The 20,826-nt window shown below is 39.9% G+C and overlaps 1 protein-coding gene across 1 annotated transcript; it reads right to left on the bottom strand.

The window, feature by feature from the left end:
- Positions 1 to 1,718: 1,718 nt before the first annotated feature.
- Positions 1,719 to 20,518, bottom strand: LOC120553763 (deoxyhypusine synthase-like). The gene is made up of 10 exons (XM_039792459.1): positions 20,447 to 20,518; positions 8,895 to 9,086; positions 8,373 to 8,528; positions 8,045 to 8,166; positions 7,363 to 7,448; positions 6,563 to 6,615; positions 6,368 to 6,473; positions 6,195 to 6,298; positions 3,027 to 3,152; positions 1,719 to 2,003 (listed from the first exon to the last, which is right to left on the bottom strand). The coding sequence occupies exons 1-10, from the start codon at positions 20,516 to 20,518 to the stop codon at positions 1,908 to 1,910; spliced, it is 1,113 nt and encodes a 370-aa protein (XP_039648393.1). The 3' UTR covers positions 1,719 to 1,907.
- Positions 20,519 to 20,826: the final 308 nt, after the last annotated feature.

Here is a 20,826-nt window from a genome sequence, read left to right as displayed (position 1 = left end):
TGATGACAAGAGGTGCTGTAATTTTTCAAAGAAAATTGCTCTCTCCCCCATAATTTTCACTCTTCATACATCATTTTAGGTCAAAATGTAGGGAGATTTGTGCCTGTCGCAGACGTGTAAAGTGATCCACCGGACTTAAAGGTGCAATATTTCATATATTTACCGTATTAAATCCAAAAATTACCACAATATGTCATCAGATATTAAGGAAGCATACTAAGCTGAAATACTATGTTTTCTGACAACAATGCTAAAGCCAGTATATTCTCCTTTGTATTTTTGCCTGTGTGTTGTTATCAACTGCCTATTTTGACGGCCGGGCCGGGATGCCAGATATAAAACGCAAACCCAGCGCGCTACAGCCATGGAAGCAGCAAACAAACCAACAGGATCAACAGTATTGTACATGTATTGGAAAGATGGAGACAGCTTAGAGCCCAAAAGGATGCAGAGTTAGCTAATTTCCTCCTGAACGTGTAAGCATTAAACTTTAGGCTTATTTATCAAGGCTACTTGGGACGGGAATTTTATGTCATTTAAACATTTGTATACTCAAATTAAGTTATATAACTCAATTACAGTAGTTACTCGCAAAATAATTGAGACACAGCCAGTCAAGTTACCTGACTGTTCCTGGCTAACGCCGCCATGCTAACACGCCATAACTGCTAATGTTACTGGAGGACCAGGCAAGCGGGCCATGGCTGTTTACAACATGTAGCCTGTTCAGTGGCCGAAGCCGACAAACAGTGAGTAATTTTAAGCCAAGGCTGTTGGGTAGAGAAGACGGTGAGGTAGTGGTGTTTTTAGCGGATGTTGTCATAATTTTAAGCCGAAAAAGTGTGTCTTCCAGTCAGGTAGAGAGAATAGTGGGGTAGTGGTATTTTTAACGTCTGTCTCCATAATTTTAAGCCCATACTGTCAGTCAGGTAGAGAGGATGGCGAGGTAGTGGTGTTTTTAGCGGTTGTTGCAATAATTTTAAGACGAGATAGGGTGGTTGTCAGTCGGATACAGAGCTCCGCATGAGCACAGGCTAATATGACTGTCCACATAGCCAGCATCTAACATCAGCTACTCCGCTGTGCTGTGGAGTAATGTCTGGCTATGTGAGACTAGCATCTAGAAACATTGATGCTGCGGTCTCAGCCTTGAGACTGGGGAGGAGGGGCCGGGGGAGACGACTCTCTCCAGTATTTTGAATTTGGACTGCTGTAACTATTTTAAACGCTAGCTGTCAGTATTATATATTTGACCTTTAAACTCTTGGCTCTGTGTATACCAACTGCCGACTGGCACCAATAGAAAAAACGAAAAGAAGTGTCTGGTAGGACGCAGACAGTTCCCTTTTTATAACCTGTTCTGTGTCGAATATATTTGACACCACAAACATAAAAAACACATTTAAGGTGGCACTACTTATATTAACTATATTACTGTGGTGACAATGGCTTTTACTCAACCATTGTATTTTCTCTCTCACACACTTAAGCCAATGTTATTGAGATGTGAACCAAGTAGTCGGCATACTGTCAAAATTTCTTGCAAAATGTCCTAGTTTCTTACCTACCTACTTGGCCTACTTACTGTTTATTCTTTGCTTCGATTCAATTGTGACTTCAACTTGCAATGGGAACTTATTGTAAAAAATACAATGGAAAAAAAAGTTTTGGTACAAAATTATTGAGTCAATTTTATTTATACAGCCCAGAATCACAAATTTGTCATAAAGGGTTTTACAGTACCCTATATCCTTTGACCCTCAGTATTACTGGTATTATCATTTGTTTTGCTGGTGGAAACAAAGCAGAATTTCAAATTATTATTTATTTTTATAAATTTTCAAGGTTTACAATGTGGAATATGACTGATTCCATCTGAAGCTTTGTATTCCAGACCGATAATTTGTTTATTTGTTTTCCTTGCCAGCTGTCTTCTTATTAGCATGGACTGCAAAGGTCTCTGCCACCAATAGGGGGAAAACGATGGAAGCATCTGCACACACCTGGAAAGACAGAAATGAGAAGCTGTGTATTAAAGCAAAGTTTCAAGATGAGCCATGTTTTTTTAAATTGTGATGACAGAATAAATTAGCTTTGGAATACATCATCTCTGCTTTTGCTCTACACAGAGATTGTGATTATTTAAAAATGAAATATAATACACTATTGCATTTGTCAGTCCCTCCAGGATTTCGCAGCCTTTTTTTGAGATTGTTGCGGCCCAAACAAACTATTGCGATAAAAGTTGCGATGTCTTTTGTTTTTTTATTGCAATGAAGTTGCAAATTTGTTTTTGGTGTAACTCTTATTTCGTATTTTGGGGAGAATAAAACTACTCTGTGTCACATTCATACAGTTTGATAAAGTACTTATTGGACTTTAACTAATCATTGCACTCCTCACTTTAGGTCATCCTGTACATCTCATCTGCGTTTGTGCCTGCCGGCCTACCAAGCAGCAGCCCCGCCCGCTGCAGAACGCCGACAGGATTGAAACAGCAGCAGCTTTCAGCAACTTTTCTTCACAGCGTACATATGTTAAAATGTATACAGGTTGGCAGGACTGTCTGAAATGTTTTGTACGGTCTTTCGCTGTACGTTTTGTTGGTAAATGTGAGATGTTTGAGTCACACACGTCTCGTCTTCATATCAGAAACAAGGAAATTAATTTGGCGACGTACGTGTGTTACGTCAACTAGTTCTCACTCTAAGTATGGCAAGTGGGACTGCTGTGATAGGTTGAAGTCGCAGGAAAGTCCAGTTATTGATCAAATTTGCGGTAAAGTTGCGGTGATTGGTTAGAATTACGCGTCGCACCAAATTCACGGGGATTGGTTGAATTTGCGTCAATTGTTGCGATAGCGACATTGCGAATTCCTGGAAGGACTGATTTGTGTTTATCCAGGATAAAGGATCTATTGGGCCAACGATTATTTAACAAATCCAGAAAAGTGTATATCTGTTTCTCTAACATTAATAATTGGAACATAACTTTGACATTAGTATGTAATACTTAATATCAAATACCTTCACAGGTTTAGCATCTACTTTGATCTTTCCGCAGGACATGGCCTCATCAGGACTGCCCCCTGAGTCAGAACCATCAAACTCCTGAGCCGTGTTCACATACACTGCGTAGTCGGCTCCATTCCTCTGGAAGGAGACAAAGCCTTGTATGTTTAAGTCTGCTACTAATGCACCAATGCAAATACAATGTAACAATTTCACATTCATTTCACATTTCACAATGTGGCGGCACTGTAGAAGGCAGACTGACTGGCTTATAGTGCACTTTCAACTGCATTTCCTCACAGCATTTTGAAAGATTGTCACGACCTAACCACAACCCTGGGGAAACTTACAGTAATACTATCATTACTTGTCTAGGGGCATCTGGAAGCTGGGAACATGAAGATTAGTTTGAGATGCAGTCTGTAATAAACGTGTTTTAGTAAGTTGAAAGTTGAGTGCAAGAGCTTAAAGGTGCAATATGTAATAATGTCAGCTAGTGTTTAAAATAGTTACTGCAGTACAAATTCAAAATATTGGAGAGAGTCGTCTCCCCCGCCCCCTCCTCCCCAGACTCAAAGTTCACGGAGGTTGCCAGGTTGAGACTGGTAGTGATGGTCAAATGAAGCTTCATGAACCATTTTCTTTATTTTCTGAGCTCACTAGATGGCGCTCTCTGTTCAAAGAAAAAGGTTAAAGGAATGGCAATTCAGTGTGTTTTCAACCCTTTGTTGAAGAGAGAGCCCCATCTAAGAACCCGTTCAAACCCATTTCCAATGTCCCCAAAATCAAGGCACCAATCACAACCGCTGAGGCGGGCTTTACACCAATCACAACCGTTGACGACAATAGCGCAGCAACGGCGAGCACTTTTTTGTTTACATTCAACATGACGGCTACCAAAGCACAGCGTCACCCGGATCGTTGGTCTGATTGGTTGGACTCTATCCAATGCACCCAGAGGCATTTGAGCGGTGCCCCTTTGGAAATGAACTGTCAATGAACCTTTCCCAGACTCCCTCTCAGTTACAACTGAGAAGGGTCTGGTGTCAACCAGGCTATGGTCCTCTGGTAGGGTTAGCAGGGTTAGCAGGGTTAGCATGGCGGCGTTAGCCAGGACCAGTCGGGATCACTTTACTGGCTGTGTCTCAATTATTTTTGCAATTAACCAACTCGGGTACTCTAGCTGTATAATTCAATGTGAGTACATGAGTACATGTGTTATTGTTGCACAGGCCAAAACACAAACAGAAATTCCATCACAAAACAGAAATTTCAAAAGGAGAACATTTTGGCAATAGCATTGTTTTCAGAAAAGATAGTATTTCAATTTAGCATGTTTTCTTAATATCTGATGATGCATTGGGCTCATTTTTGGATTTATTACAGTAAATATATTACATATTGGACCTTTAAAATATTATGATTACAGTTATATGATGGGTTTCAATGCTCTATTATGTATCATAAGTTGTTGCAGCAATTTCAGGGTTGATGCCATTTGTTATACAGATTTGGTGGAAAATGTAACCATTTGTTTTTACCACTCAAGATGGGTCAAACAAACACAGGACTTTTACCCAGGATATTTATTATTTATTACATTTATATAGCGCTTTATCATAGACACTCAAAGCGCTTTTGGGGGGAGGGGGGGTGGGGACTGCTCTCTAACACAACTAATGTGTAGCACCGACCTGTGATGGGTGATGCACGGCAGCCATACAACGCCTTACGACGCCAGACGCCAGAACGCTCACCACACATCAGCTAGTTAGGGAGGGGGAGGGAGGGGAACATATTTTTAGTGGTGGGGGAAACCGGAGAACCCGGAGAAAACCCACGCAGGATACCCCTGTCCGTTGACCTATTTTAACTAACTTTAGTTGGGTAACTTACACACTTAAAGTGATGGTTCGGAGTAATTTACCCTAGGGTCCTTTGCACCATGACCTCGAGCCAAACACCCCCCCAGAAGCTTTTTTCACCTGGGTCTAACACTGGGCGAGTTAGCGTAGAGTAGCGTTAGCCGCTGAGTAGCTTAGTGCGGGGCTAATGGACCCACGTTTGTATCTCTTAAATGACCCCACTAATAATGCCCGAAATGATACCAAAGGTCTACACTAGTATATATAGGTTATGCTCTCATAAAACGATGGATTGGAAAGTTTGAAAGTACACCAGAAGTTTATGAACACTTGCCTGCTCTCTTCTGCTCTCTGTTGCTGCTGCTGCTGCTACCTGCAGTTAGACGAGTGCTTAGGGCCGTCTATAAATTACTACACCGAAAAGAGATACAACAAAAATATGTATTAATTTAATGATTAAATAAGGTAATGTCTCCAAACTTACCTCAATTATTACTTGTCTCCTGCTAGTTATATTACAGCACTTACTTTAAAAAATAAGTTAAATTAAAAAATATTTTTGTTGCATCTCTTTTCGGTGTTGTAATTTGTAGATGTCCCTAAGCACTCGTCTCACAGCAGCAACAACAACAGCAGAGAGCAGAAGCCAGCAGGCAAGTGTTATTTACATAAACTTCTGGTGTACTTAAAACTTTCCAATCCATCGTTTTATGAGTGCATAACCTATATATATCTAGTGTAGACCTTTGGTATCATTTCGGGCATTATTAGTGGGGTCATTTAAGAACGAACGACGTGTCGGTCCATTAGCCCGCGCTAAGCTATTCAGCGGCTAACGCTACTCTACGCTAACTCGCCCAATGTTAGACCCAGGTGAAAAAAGCTTCTGGGGGGGTGTTTGGCTCGAGGTCATGGTGCAAAGGACCCTAGGGTGAATTACTCCGAACCATCACTTTAACTGATGCACTTTTCCTTAACCTAAAAGGGTAGTTTGTTGCCTAAACAGGTTCTGCAGGGGATTACGCATTAGCACTGAATGCTGATATTGCTGGACATTTATAGGAATGGATAATGCCCGAAAAAGTGTGCATAACTTTTCGTAAGATATGAAAACAAACCGTTGTATGACGATATGTTGATCTGGATGGGCTGCCAAAATACTTAATGCCAAAATGCTACCCTGCCTCTCCACCAACCCCACAAAACAACAGTGTACTACTCTGAAAGACTTTAAATTAACTGCATTTCCTCACACCCCTTTGAAAGAAAGTATCCACAAGTACAAAACACATCAAAGTCAAAAATGCAGAATACTTACCCAGAAATTGGCATTACATACTTGGTGTTTGGCTACACCTCCTCCCAGGATGATCATCCCTGTGCTGTTGGCAGCAATTGGGAGGCTGTTCAACTTGGAAATATCTGGAATCAAATGCATTGTGTAAGACCCACAGAGACAAATTAAGTAAGCAGAGATGAAGACTCTTTTACCTTCAACTATGTCCAGTTTTAAGCCCGGGTTTTCAGCTGAGAAGACAAAGAGCTCGTCTCCTATAGCGCCGTCTGTCAGGGCAGGGCAGAACACCGGCATGTTATTCTGAAACAGACATCAGATCACTGCTCAGTAACTGCATAATCACTCAACAGTTGCAGTTGTTCCCAGATCATTAGCATACCAGACCTCACCTTGTAGGCCCAGTAGTAAACTGATTCAGGGTTGTTGATCTCCTTGTCCAGCCCTAACAGAAGTTGACGTAAAAAACAAAATCAGTAAGCTTAATGTCAGGGCTAGAGTGAGAATCTTAACTTTGATAGTAGAACAGTGATAGAAATTCCTCTTTCAAAATGTTCAATAATGGTTAGAATTTAGGACTCTGCCTTGTAGAGTCTAATGCAAGAGGGATTTGATAAGTTTAAATTATTTTAGGAAAAATTTAGGTATCAAAAAGATATCTGAGCTGGGCGATATGGCCAAAATCTTCTATCCCGATATAGATCATTTCATATGTAGGTAACGATTTATATCACGGTATAGCATGTTTTCTGGTAATTTAATTTGAAAAAGTCCATATAAAATAACCACATGGTAAAGCCTATTTTGTATACTACTGTCTGAATTAAATACTTTACAAATGAAAAGTACTGAGTGTTTTTTTTTCATCATTTTATTAAGAACTTTAGTGCAAAATGAACATACTTGTAATGTGCAAGGATCATGACATAAAGTAGTAAGGACCTAAATATTGCAATAATGCAGTTCAGCTGTTTATCAACACTGCAATAACAATATAGAAACATAGTGATATAGAAAAATATACGATTGACGTTTTTACATAATTTTTACAATATATATATATATATATATATATATATATATATATATGGTCTTTATCGCCCAACCTTAACTTGCAGCAATTCTCCCTGCACTTTAGAACATTGTAGGAAAAAAATATGTTAACATATAAAATGTTAAATATAGACTCCACACACCTGAGTGTTCTGCTCCAGCAGCATCTGCTTCAAGATCGGAGGCATCCATTTGTGAAACTTGACATAGAGAGTGTTTCCAGCCCTGCAGCCAAAATGACAGACACTGAATTGAATGTTCCTCTAAATTATGCTACGAGTCCAAAAACAACTATTCAGTTAAATATCACAGCAAATAGCTGCAATTGAGAAACTGTGATCAAAAAAAGTTTGTTAATTTTTCTGTCCATCCACTTTTTAATCAAAAGCAGTGTTGGCAACTTTTTCCAATATACATTTTTTTATATATTATTTGGAAAGGTCTTTACAACCCGGCAACAGGAAATAACTTATGGGCTCTAAAAAAGGAGCGAAAAAGATCTGTCATCTGTAGCTGCTGGAATCCTGTGCTGTCCACTTGGAAAGAACCAATGACATGTCTCCTTCTCGCTGCGAGTAATCTACCCCTCTGGTGAGCTCATTGCACATCATCGTCGTTAGGTACTGCAAGTCTACTACTACTCCCGAGGAGATGCTACTTTCAAAGCTTTTCACCAACCGTGCCTTTAATATTTGGTTTTCCAGTTCTAAGGCTGAAAAGGAATTTAGATAGTTCACTTCTTTCTTTGAAAGTCTTCTCTGTTCTGTTTACAGCCACATTTTCAAGGTGTCATATCCTGTTAATCTGACATGTTCTCTGACCTGTTATGGCCTTTTTCGTACAGATCCTTGCCAGACATAGTAAAGTCTCCAATGTAAGCTGGGCTGAAACACTTCATCAGATCCTCCTCTATACCTCCAGCTGTGGTCACTAAGACATCCACCTACAGAGAAAGAATACAAGATATGTATCAGGGGCAGCAGCTAACGATTAGTTTCATTATTGATTCATTTTCTTAACTAATGAATTAATCATGTAGTGTATAAAATAGTAAAAATACTGTATAGGCTATATCAAAGAGATTGATTTTAATATCTAGAAAACTATGAAAACCTGGTGCTAATGCTTCGTAGTCGAGGAGGATTGTACCATTTTGTGTTCTGCGAGGTAGCGGATAGTCTCCCTGAGTCCGCTGCTGATGAGGTTTGAGGTGTAACCGAGGAAGATGGTGCAGCTCATCAGGCAGGGGCAGGTTGATGGGTCTTCATCAACACCTCCCTCCACCAGTTGCTGACACCTCTCGATCTGTGCAGGGGATTGAAAAGACAGTGGATTAAAAATCCTTGCAACACGAAGACCAGCGTGTTGCAAGGATTTGCAACTTTCATCTCGTCACAAATCTTGGCGCTGAACTGGGCCTAACAGGCAGAAACCTTAGACAAAACCAGGCTCTTGGTGGGCGGCCAACTGACGCTGCTGTTTGGAACACAGAGACACGGATATACAGATATATAGTTGGCATGATGAGCAGTAAATCAGAATTGAGTATTCACCCAGACCATGGTATAAAGAAGGGCAATGTCTTCTTATAGCATCAAAGTTAAAAAATAAAAGTTAACGAAGACAAAAGAAACATTCACTGAAGTTGTCCCTTCGTAGCACCTATCTCACCATTGCGTTGATCTTCTGGATAGCCAATCCAACTTTAGTGGCCTGCAAGCCTGTGGTAAGGTAAGCCTTCATCAGGGCGCGGTAGTCCACTCCCTGGTTAAAGTCGTAGCCCTGGACCTTTGGTGTATCCTCTGGTATCAGGGCGGTTTTCCTGAGATCCCCATATTGGGTGGTTATGGTGTGCCATATTTTCTGAAAGAACAAAAAGATACATTGTCGTTAATTAGTCCTGGAAGTGTGTGTATAAAATATCTACAGTAGGCAATGGATAATAAAAATTAGCTATTATCCATTAAGGAAAATTAAGCAGCCTACAGTACAGCACAGCACATGAATGAGGCAAAGAGACATATATGCAATTTAGAGAATACATAGGCTTAGCCAGATGGGAGGGTCCACAAAGATACTGTACTAGAATGAATAGCTGTGGATGCAGGGTAGGGCACACAGAGAAGGCTTACTGTGTGTACAGGGACCAGAACTTTGTGCTACGGCCCTGCATGCCAGAGCAGTCCTATTTCAACTACAGTTAGCTGCCTCTTTAACTCAGCAAAGCCATTGGAAACTGGTAAACAGCCTGATTTGGCCAAACTAAGGTTACAAAATCTGCATACCAGCATCTTAAGCAACATAATTCACATGTTACATTTTGTTTGATTAATCCATACAATAACCCAAAGTGTAAAAATGGCAATTCTCTATATAACTCATGGTTATGTGCAGGACTACTTCTTGGTTCTCAGTTGTTGCCAGGCAACCAACATAGACTCCAGAAAGTTGCTGCGAAAACAACCTCACTTTTATTTTTAATTTACACTACTTTGACTTTCCTTTTTCCTCAAAATAAAATCAGATCATCAAACATCAAATATTGCTGTCATGAAGATCCTTTACTACAATATCTCAATATAGTACAAAATAAATAGAAAATATGCCAAAAGTAGGCTATATATAGATACATTTAAAGAATAATCCACGTGGTAATAAATACAACTACTTACTACACTATCACATACAAATCATGCAGGTTGTAACGTTACCTGTCCAGTTTGCTGACAGATGGTCTCTTACAGATGTTGTCCCGTCCTTTGCATGTTACTCAGTCAGTACATCCTAACCAAAGTATTTATAAGTGAAGACCTGTTGATCCTGCTAAGCAGCTATAGGCACTCCACAGCTGCTATAGGCTAAGTCTACAAATTGGTAACACGTCTGTTTATTTATCACTGTGTCACCTCCTACTGTGACCTATTCATCTGTATCATATTCATCTGTAGATCTGTATATATTTGTACTCACCTGTATATGAAAAAAATATTTTATATCCATGTGGACGTTGACAACGACAGCCTTAGTATTGCTTTCAACTCACTACTAGATTCAATTGGTTTCAGTCAGTGTGCATAAGGCCACTCACTGTTTTAACCACACCCTCGACCTGTTGCTGGCATATGGTATTGAAATTGAAGATTTAACAGTATTTCCGCAGAATCCTTTATTATCAGACCATTTCTTAATAACTTTCGAATTTTTACTACCCGACTATACGAAATTTGATAAAAGCTTCTACACTAGATGCCTATCTGACAGTGCTATAGCAAAATTTAAAGAAGATATTCCAACAGCATTTAACTCAATGTCATGCGTTAATATAACAGAGGACCTTTATTTAACTTTAGTCCATCCCAAATTGATAATTTTGTAGACAGTGCTACGTCCTCGCTAAGGACGACTTTAGACTCTGTTGCTCCCCTCAAAAAGAAGACGACGAAGCAAAGGAAACTAGCACCTTGGTATAACTCCCAAACTCGCAAATTAAAACAAATCTCGCGAAAACTTGAAAGTAAATGGCATTCCACCAAACTGGAAGAATCTTGTTTAGATTGGCAAGACAGTTTGAAAACCTATAGGAAGGCCCTCAGAAAAGCCAGATCAGACTATTACTCATCATTAATAGAAGAAAATAAGAACAACCCAAGGTTTCTTTTCAGCACTGTAGCCAGGCTGACAGATTGTCACAGCTATACTGAGCCATCCATTCCTATAGCTCTGAGTAGTGACAACTTCATGAGCTTCTTTAATGATAAAATTATAACAATTAGAGATAAAATTCATCACCTTTTGCCCTCAACTTCTAACGGTTCACCTTTAAACGCAGCACTGCTAGAAAGAACGGCAAGACCTGACATATACTTAGACTGCTTTTACCCTAACCTTCAACAACTACTGTTAAAGGTCTCTATTCCCCATCCCAACGAGGCTACTTAAAGAAGCGCTACCCGTGGTTTAACACTTTATTACTAGATATGATCAATATGTCTTCATTAACAGGTTATGTACCGCAGTAATTTAAAGTAGCTGTAATAAAACCACTTCTGAAAAAAACCACCCTCGATCCTGAGGTCTTAGCCAACTACAGACCTATATCTAATCTCCCCTTCCTCTCCAAAATCCTTGAGAAGGTAGTCGCCAATCATAGTTATATGATTTTCTACATAGCAATAGCTTATTTGAGGACTTTCAGTCAGGATTTAGAATGCATCATAGTACAGAGACGGCACTGGTGAAAATTACTAACGCCGGCTTCAGACAAAGGACTTGTCTCCGTACTTGTCTTACTAGATCTTAGTGCTGCATTTGACACTATTGACCATACCATCCTGTTACAGAGACTGGAACACTTAGTTGGCATTAAAGTAATCGCCCTAAACTGGTTTAAGTCCTATTTATCTGATCGATATTAATTTGTTAATGTTAACGATAAATCCTCCAGGTACGCTAAAGTTAGCCATGGCGACCAATTCTATTCACCTTGTATATTCTTCCCCTAGGCAATATTATTAGGAAACATTCATTTAACTTTCATTGTTTTCATGCGGATGACACCCAATTATACCTATCAATTAAGCCAGACGAAACCAGTCAGTTAACTAAACTCCAAGCATGCATCAAAGATATAAAAGCATGGATGACCTACAATTTTCTGATGTTAAACTCAAACAAAACTGAAGTGACTGTGCTGGGCCCTAAACACCTCCGAAACTCATTATCCAAAGATATAGTTACTCTGGCTGGTATTGCCCTGACCTCCAGCACTACTAGTTATTTTTGATCAGGATATATCCTTTAATGCCCACTTAAAACAAACCTCAAGAACAGCCTTTTTTCACCTTCGTAACATTACCAAAATTAGGAACATCCTATCTCAAAACGATGCTGAAAAACTAGTCCATGCATTTGTTACTTCCAGGCTGGACTATTGTAATTCCTTACTATCAGGATGCTCAAATAAAACCCTTAAGACTCTCCAACTGATCCAGAATGATGCAGCGCGTGTTCTGACAATAACTAAGAAAAGAGATCATATTTCTCCTGTGTTAGCTTCTCTGCATTGGCTTCCTGTAAAACACAGGATTGAATTTAAAATCCTTCTCCTGACCTACAAAGCTCTAAATGGTCTAGCACCATCGTATCTAGAAGAGCTCTTAGTACCTTATTGTCCCACTAGAGCACTGCACTCCCAGAATGCAGAGCTGCTTGTGATTCCTAGAGTCTCTAAAAGTAGAATGAGAGCCAGAGCCTTTAGCTATCAGGCTCCTCTCCTGTGAAACCAGCTTCCAGTCTGGGTCCGGGGGGCAGACACCGTCACCACATTTAACAGTAAACTTAAAACTCTCCTCTTCGATAAAGCTTATAGTTAGGGGGAGGAGTTGCAGCGTTCGTCTAGACAGGCGGGGGAGGGTGTATAGCTTTAGATACGGCACCCCTTCTCTTCTCTGCTTCTCTTCATAGTCGTTAGACTCATCTACCATATAATCAATGATATAATAAAAGTAGAGGGAGACAGGCCAGTACAGCCCGATCTGGTTGGAGAGAGTTCTATCCCGACCAGGCTCCTCTCCTTACCCTGTCTCTCTTAATTATGCTGTTATAGTTTTAGACTGCCGGGGGACTTCCTTTGACACAATGAGCTTCTCTCTCCTCTCTCTTTCCATCTGTGTGTTTCCATGTTCCGGAAATGCTTACTAACGTAGCTCTGGGGAGCTTATTCCCCGGAGTCCATATGTATTCTTTTCGCCCAGCATGTTTCCTTGGATTAGGGTGGCCCCTAAATCATGGTTGCAGCCTGTCGCCGTGGTCCTGCTGCGCGCCCTGCTGCATCCTACCAAGAGCCTGGGTCTGTCCGAGGTTTCTCCCTAAAAGGAAGTTTTTCCTTGACACTAAATGCTTGCTCTTGGGGGATTTACTGGAATTGTTGGGACTTTGTGGTCTAGACCTACTCTATCTGTAAATTGTCTTGAGATAACTCTTGTTATGAATTTATACTATAAATAAAATTGAATTGAAATAGAATCTCAACAACTGGCGTAATATTTTCACCAAACTTCTAACGACCAGTTTTCATACAGCAATATAACAGTAACAATAACTGTCACATGAATAATTATAAAAAATAATTGTCACAACTAATAATAATGGTGATAAATAGCAAAAAATTGCCGGTGCAACACGGATGTCTTCTACTTGATGATTTTATTTCTTAAGGTGCATAACAGTACTGTTATGCACCTTAAGAAATAAAATCATCAAGTAGAAGACATCCGTGTTGCACCGGCAATTTTTTGCTATTTATTCTGTTGTGTCCTGCCTTGGTTGCACCGGATTGTTGTGGTCTGCAGAAGCGCAGAGAACTCCCCCTTTTTTTTTATAATAATGGTGCTTTACTGAACAGCAACATGCACCTGTATTTTAACGCAGGCCAATAATAAGGTAAACCCACTGCTAAGTGAACAGAAAAGGCTCCAGGATTAATAAATCCTGGCTGTTAGCCTGGTCAGGAGCAGGCTAGCTGTACAGAATACATCTCTATGGTAAATTAGGTGCCTCTGCTTTTGTGCAACCAAGTCAAGGTTTAATTCATCCAAGATAACTGGATTATCCCGGCTTAATCCCTTATCCTGGTTTTGTGCAATAGCCCTCTGGGCACAGGTGCATGGATGAAATGCAGCCATTGTGAACATTATTAATTAAGGTAATGCACAGGTGGGGTGAAAAAACTGTTATAATGGTATCGCTTTTTGTATCCCATTTTATTGCTCAATGTTAATGTTTTGTAATCATAATGTACTTGGTTCTGGCTGGATTGTATTATACTCATGTAGGTGTTGTGATGTTTATGTAGTGTAATGCTGTCTTCCCTAGCAAGTGTGCCTGCTTGCCTTAAGGGCTACATTTCCTTAATGGGTGATGGGAGTGAATACCACTTGTTTTTCTTTTTTGGGCATTTTTAAGCCTTTTGACAGGACAGCCAAATAAATGAAAGAGGAGAGAGGGGGGAATGACATGCAGCGGAGTCAAACCCGGGCCCGCTGCGTCGAGGAGTAAACCTCTATATATGGGCGCCTGCTCTACCAACTGAGCTATCTGGGCACCCGGGAGTGAATAACATTTAAAGATCATTTTGTCATTTGTCATCATTTTGAATAAAAAGAAAATACAAATCAGGCATAGTGATCATGATCAAACAGCTAAAATAATTTGAAACAACCAAGAACAATAACAGAAACACAAAAAGAAAGGAGAATTTATTGGGATTATGCATACTAATGTATGTGGATAGTAGATGAGAGGATGAGGTTGTGGGTGTCTGTGAGGCATGGTCTGCACAGTCACTAGTATATCACAATATTAACAACAGGATGACACTGTAATCACATTAAAAAATTGATTTCAGATCAACAGATTACTAATATGAAAGGCGAAGCAACACTGAAAGAACAGGACTGTTTTGCCGCCACAATCCCGAAATGAAAGTTACAACTCATTGCTGCAGAGTGATGTCTGTTTTTCTATATAATAATCGAAGCTTGCTTCAGCTTGCCTTACCAAAATACATCAGAGACACACTGTGAGTATGCTACATGGATGATATTCAGTGTGTGATTTAAACAGCAACAACAAATGTGAAAGGGTAATACAGACAAAAATACAAATATGGCGTTATATATATACATATATATATATATATATACAAACACACACAGCACAGCACACACTATACACAACGCTGCGCCATTTCATGCCAGGTTCATATTGCAATAATGTACATTCAACATAGGCTTAATCATATTGAAGAGATAGGCTAGTGACATAACAGACTTTTATTTGAATGAAAATCTTTGAGATTACAGCTTTAGCCTGTAAAACATTCAATTGTTTGCTAGTTAGCTGAAAAACTAGTAAATTAGCCTGCAGCTATTCCTTAACAAAACAGTGAAGTGTTTGCTAACTATCTAAACAACAGTTAGTTAGCCTGTAGCTGTTCTTTAATTAAAAAGTTTATTGTTTGCTAACTATCTAAACAACAGTTAGTTAGCCTGTAGCTGTTCTTTAATTAAACAGTTCATTGTTTGCTAGCTAGGGCTGGGTACCGAATCCAATATTTTTTAGGTACCGACCAAATTGCCTCTATAGTATCGGAATATATAGTGTATAGAGTATCGGAAAATGCTGCGCAATTCAAGACCCAATTTCAAGACCTTAGGAGTAAATCTCATCAGAGTCAGTGACCCAATAAGCATGCAACATGCTTCTACAAAGATCTAATATTGTTTGTGATTGGCTGTCTAACATTACACGTCGTAGAGACACGCAGGAAAAACTCTGTTACGCACAGTGACGGGCTCACGTGGTAGGAGCTGAAAAATAAATAAAAAGATTTGTGCCATAATGTGTAATGTTGTTATTTCTTTGTCACAGTATTGGTATCGGGACCGTATCGAACATTTTTTTAACGATTTATACGATTACTATTGTTAGCTATCTAAAACAACAGTTAGTTAGCCTGTAACTGTTCTTTAATTAAACATTTCATTGTTTGCTAGATCTAAAAAAAAACATACAGCTGACATAGTAGTTAGAACAAAAAACAGCATATAAACAAAGCAACATACTGAAGCCCTTTCACCACCACAATTTACATATATTGCACATCTTTCACAAACACAGAGAAAGGTTGAGTTTACATTGGGGTACCCATCTTCTGCCAGAGGGTAATAGCTCATATAGCATGGAGAATAAAGATAGAGCAGACCATATTCTCTCTGCTTGCCTGTAGAGACTGGTTTCCATTCCTCTCCATAACCTTTATGACAATATGTACCTGACAAGCAAGCTTTAAGTGAAACGTTTTAAAATATCGTCATATTCCTTTCGGAAATCCCCTCCCTGAACATGCTCTGTAATGCAGCCTGGTATGACACAAACCCTTTGATTCACCCTGAGTATGCGTATAGTATAATCTCTGCTGTAAATGATAAGACACACTTTCAACGCGGCCTTCCAGCCAAAGGTGTTGTCCAAATGAACACCAAGGCAGATATAGGAGCAGAAGTGATTGAATGGTTCATCATTTCTGACCTCTGATACCCTCTGACCTAGTGATGCTACGCTATGCTCTAATCTGACCACTTTTTTCAGTAACGAGTAATCTAACGCGTTACTATTTCCAAACCAGTAATCAGATTAAAGTTACTTATCCAAGTCACTGTACGTTACTATTTTTGTCATTTTCCTTAGTAAAAATATATATTTTTGCTTTTTTCTTGCGTCTCGGGGAGTGAAGTCACGTATGCTTCAAGTCACATTTTCAGCATGAGGACAGGTCACGTTTTCAGCATGAGGACAGGTCACGTGTACCACGCAGCGACACAAACGTAAACATCAATGGAGGGAGGAGAGAGATGCACGCTTTCTAGCTGGAAATACAGTCACTATATTGAGTTTGTGTCAGCTAAAGACGGCAATATTTAGGTCCGTTGTACACTCTGTGCTGGTGGCTAGCTACAAAAACACTACGTCAAATTTGAAGAAACATTTGGAGTCGCAGCACTGCAGTCAAACTTACAGAGCAAGTCCCAGCAGGTGGTGCGAAGCAGAGAGAAGGAGGCCCCCCACCACCCAAACAACAAAAGCTGGACTTCGGTGCAAAACCAGTAAGTGGGGGAGAGTTGAAGAAGTTGGTCGGGCAGTAGGCCTATGTTGTAGAGGAAATGCTGCCCTTAAACACGGTTGACTCGCTCTCTTTCGTGCCATAATAAACCAGATCCTACTACTGGCAACGCCGAGCTGCCTCACAGTAAACCGGTTGTCATTTTTATGTTGAGGCTGTGGGGGTGTTGTCGGCAGTTGCTGAATGTAACTAATAAAGTAACTTGTAATCTAACTTCGTTACTTTTAAAATCAAGTAATCTGTAAAGTAACTAAATTACTTTTATAATCAAGTAATCTGTAAAGTAACTAAGTTACTTTTTCAAAGTAACTGTGGCAACACTGCTCTGACCCATGTCATGACCATTTCCTCAGTTTTTGTAATGGTTGAATGAGATTGTTGGCATGGCAAAGGTCTCTATTTCAACAAAATATGCAAAATGACACCAAAACACATGTTGTTAATGTACACATATACACATACAAAGCTATACATCTTACCCTGTGAACAATCTACATCTCAGCAGTGTTATAGATTTTCAATCACCATACCACTTTCGCATATCCATCAACTTCCTTACACCTCACTTTGTGCCGACTTCGAACTGCCTACTTAATCTGTACCTTTGTAGCCTATTGTATTTTGTTTTCTTGTACTATGTTGAATGTGAAACTGCTTTTCTTGGCCAGGTCGCCGTTGCAAATGAGAACCTGCTCTCAACGGCCTACCTGGTTAAATAAAATTAAATAAATAAAAACAAAAACCTTCCCAACAATCTACTTGTCCTTCTAATTACTTAGAAAATGCTTCCTAAAACGAGTCACTTCTTATGAAAATGTAGTCTCAGTACAAAGTTTAGGATGATCATAGGTCATGTTTTCAGTTTTCTTTCACTTACTTTGCTCACTTCCTGTTTTATCCTAATACTCACTGTGTGTTTGTGTCACAGGTCACTTTCCTTCCGGTTTTTCCAGCCTTGTGTGATCACCGTCCCAGCCCTAACGTCCTCCACCTGTGTCTAATTGTCTTCCTCCCCCCAGGGGCGTCGGACTGGGGGTAAAACCAAGACTTATTACCAGGGCCCAAGGGGAGAGAGGGCCCTTGAAAAGTCTGTAATATATTATATTTTACCTGGATATTTTCATTTCCTAATAAAATTTTATAATGCATGTCAGAGAAAATGTAAAGTTAGTGTATTGGCTGAATAACTTGGTTGATTGACTAACTACATTTTGTATACAAAAAAGACTATCTAAGGTCTCACCCACCCCTTGCTAATGCACCAAATGGTTTAGTCCATCTGCATGCATTTTGTTTACGTTAGATCAGTTGAACGTCTGGTGGAGCGCAAACTTCTGCTGTAGAAATGTCTTTCTCAAAGAAAGCCAAATTAGGCTATCAAAAAGAAAGGAAAGACAGGAGGAGGATGAAAGGAGGGGAAACAATTGGTAACTGACTTCTTTTCAAAGAAAGGTGAGCACCAACTAGAAAATGAAATCCATGGTGCTAAACTGCTTGAATATCTCTGCGACTGTTGGTGCTAAAAATGGACTGAGACAACCCATTGAAAGAGCAGAACATACACTTTCAAATGATAATTTGGTTATACATGTAATCTGAGGTAAAGGCTAAATAAATAAACTACACTAACAATGCTGTTTGTGCACAACACACCATTATAATAGCCTAATTTGAAACATGTCTAATTTATAATTAATAGGCTATAATGTCTATAATTAGCAATAATAGGCTAATCAGTGTCATATGTAGCTTGGTAGCTCATTGGTACATATGTCAACATTACAGAGTTTCAGAAACTGTCACTGTCACACAAGGTGAGCTTATATCAAAATTAAAGCAAACATGTTTAGCCATTTTGACTGAAAGGTGTTAAGTAACACTAACATCTTAGTGTGTTTTATTATATTAGGTTACAATTAGGATAAGAAGTTAATATCAAATGTATCCTTCATAGAGAAAGATGATAAGATCTGATTGATTTTCTTTTTTTTTGGTGGGGGGGGTTTGAGAAACATGGGGGCCCATCAGGACTGCCTATGCATAGGGCCCAGGATCTTGTGCTACGCCCCTGCTCCCCCCTCATGTGTATAGATTCACTCCCTTGCTCTTTGTTCTCTGCCAGTTATACCCTTGAGTTTAGCGTTCCATCCTTATTTCAGTGAGCTTCTAAGTGTTTCTGATCTTCTGCCTGTTTTTTGACCCGTCTGAAGTGTAGCGTTTTTTGGATACCGTTGCCAGATACATTTTTTGTTTAATGCCTGCCACTGTTTTTGGAGACTGTCGCCTGTTTTGTTTGCACCAGTGTGTACAATAAATACATTTAGTTTGACTGTTACTGCGTGTCTGAGTCCCCTGTGTGCCCAGCCTGACAGTTGGCTACAAGCTATGCACGGTGATTGATGTGAGGATCATCTTCTGTATATAATGTTATCCCAAATTGGTATTTCAAAAAAGTAATTTATTTAAACACACTAATAATGCAGTGTGATGTTAAATTAAACAAAGTTTCACAAATAAATATGCTCATGTATTTTTCCCTTGTGTCTGAAGCTATTAACTTTTAGAAACACGAGCATTGGGTTTCTTTAAATAATGATGTATGAGAAAAAAAAAATGCTCCTAGTTTAGTAGGATAGTTTAGTTTTTGTTTTTCACAAAAGCACAAAAATATACAAAGTGCAAATTTGTCATATTCTAAACACTAGACTGCAAGTTTTTTTTATATACACTAGCACATGTCAGAAACTTGTAAATCAAAGTGCTTAACAGGAAACAGTATTTTTTCATTGTTATTTTATTGTATAAATCCTCACCTACAACATGTGACAAATACATCAATATAGGCCTATGATGTATTTTTCTTACGTCCCTTCCTGAATCCCGGCGCGTAGGGGACACATTACCATGGTGCACATAAATTACTGGAAAAACTGAGCAACTTGGTTGCTGGTGACAAAATCACTCTTTTATAGGTCCACTGAAGCAATACTGGCATTAAAGAGCTGTCTGATCGCTGTCCGATTCTCTGATATGAATGACCACATTGCATTGTGGGATATGGGCTTTGACTGCGCTCTGCTCCTACCGTAGTGTTCTATGCATACTGAAATATTTCACTGGTAATAATGTCATTATGACAGGGCTAAGATGGAGCCCGTCTTGGCAAGCCGTTGGCCTCACTCCTTTGCTGTTGAGTCTGTTTTGCTTTTACTATTTTTTTGCCTTCCGATATGTATCCGCTCTGCTGGCATATGATCGCCAAACCCTCCTCGACCTCAGGGTTTGGTCAGAGACCCTGCTGCCATCTGATCGCCCACTGTTCAACCAACTAACACCGGTGCTGGCGGATATCCCCGATCGCCTGCGCCATATGCCTACAGTCTATACTCGGAGGGACCGCGACCAAAAGTCTCGCTCAAACGGATCAAATGGATCCTACGGATCTGAACACCGACGATGGCTATCGTGCCCACCACCCCTGAGAAAGCGTTCTAGAAGACGTGGGAAACGTGCCGGTATGATTGCCCGACTTAAAGCTCACTTGAGAGCTGGAGATGGAAGGCGTGGAGTGGATCTCAGCCTGCTCCGCCCCATCCAGAGGTCTACTGACCATAAATCTTACATTAAAACTGAACTTTTTAACGTCCAGTTCCTGTCAAATAAATCTAGTCTGATACATGATCATATTCTTGAGAAAGATATTGACCTGATGTGCCTCACTGAGACCTGGCACAAACCTGAGGTTTTTTCATCATTAAATGAAGCCTGTCCCCCTGGATATAGTTACCTGCACAGGGCGCGCTGCACTGGTCGAGGTGGTGGCCTGGCGGTAATTTACCGCGACGCTCTCAAGCTTTCTCCTCTGTCTCTACATGATGTGTCCTCTTTTGAATATCTGGCTTTTAAATCAAAACCCCCCTC

This window comes from Perca fluviatilis, chromosome 23, assembly GCF_010015445.1.
Source record: "Perca fluviatilis chromosome 23, GENO_Pfluv_1.0, whole genome shotgun sequence".
Taxonomy (NCBI): domain Eukaryota; kingdom Metazoa; phylum Chordata; class Actinopteri; order Perciformes; family Percidae; genus Perca; species Perca fluviatilis.
Note: the sequence above shows the minus strand (reverse complement) of the source record. Positions and strands in the feature narration are given on the sequence as shown.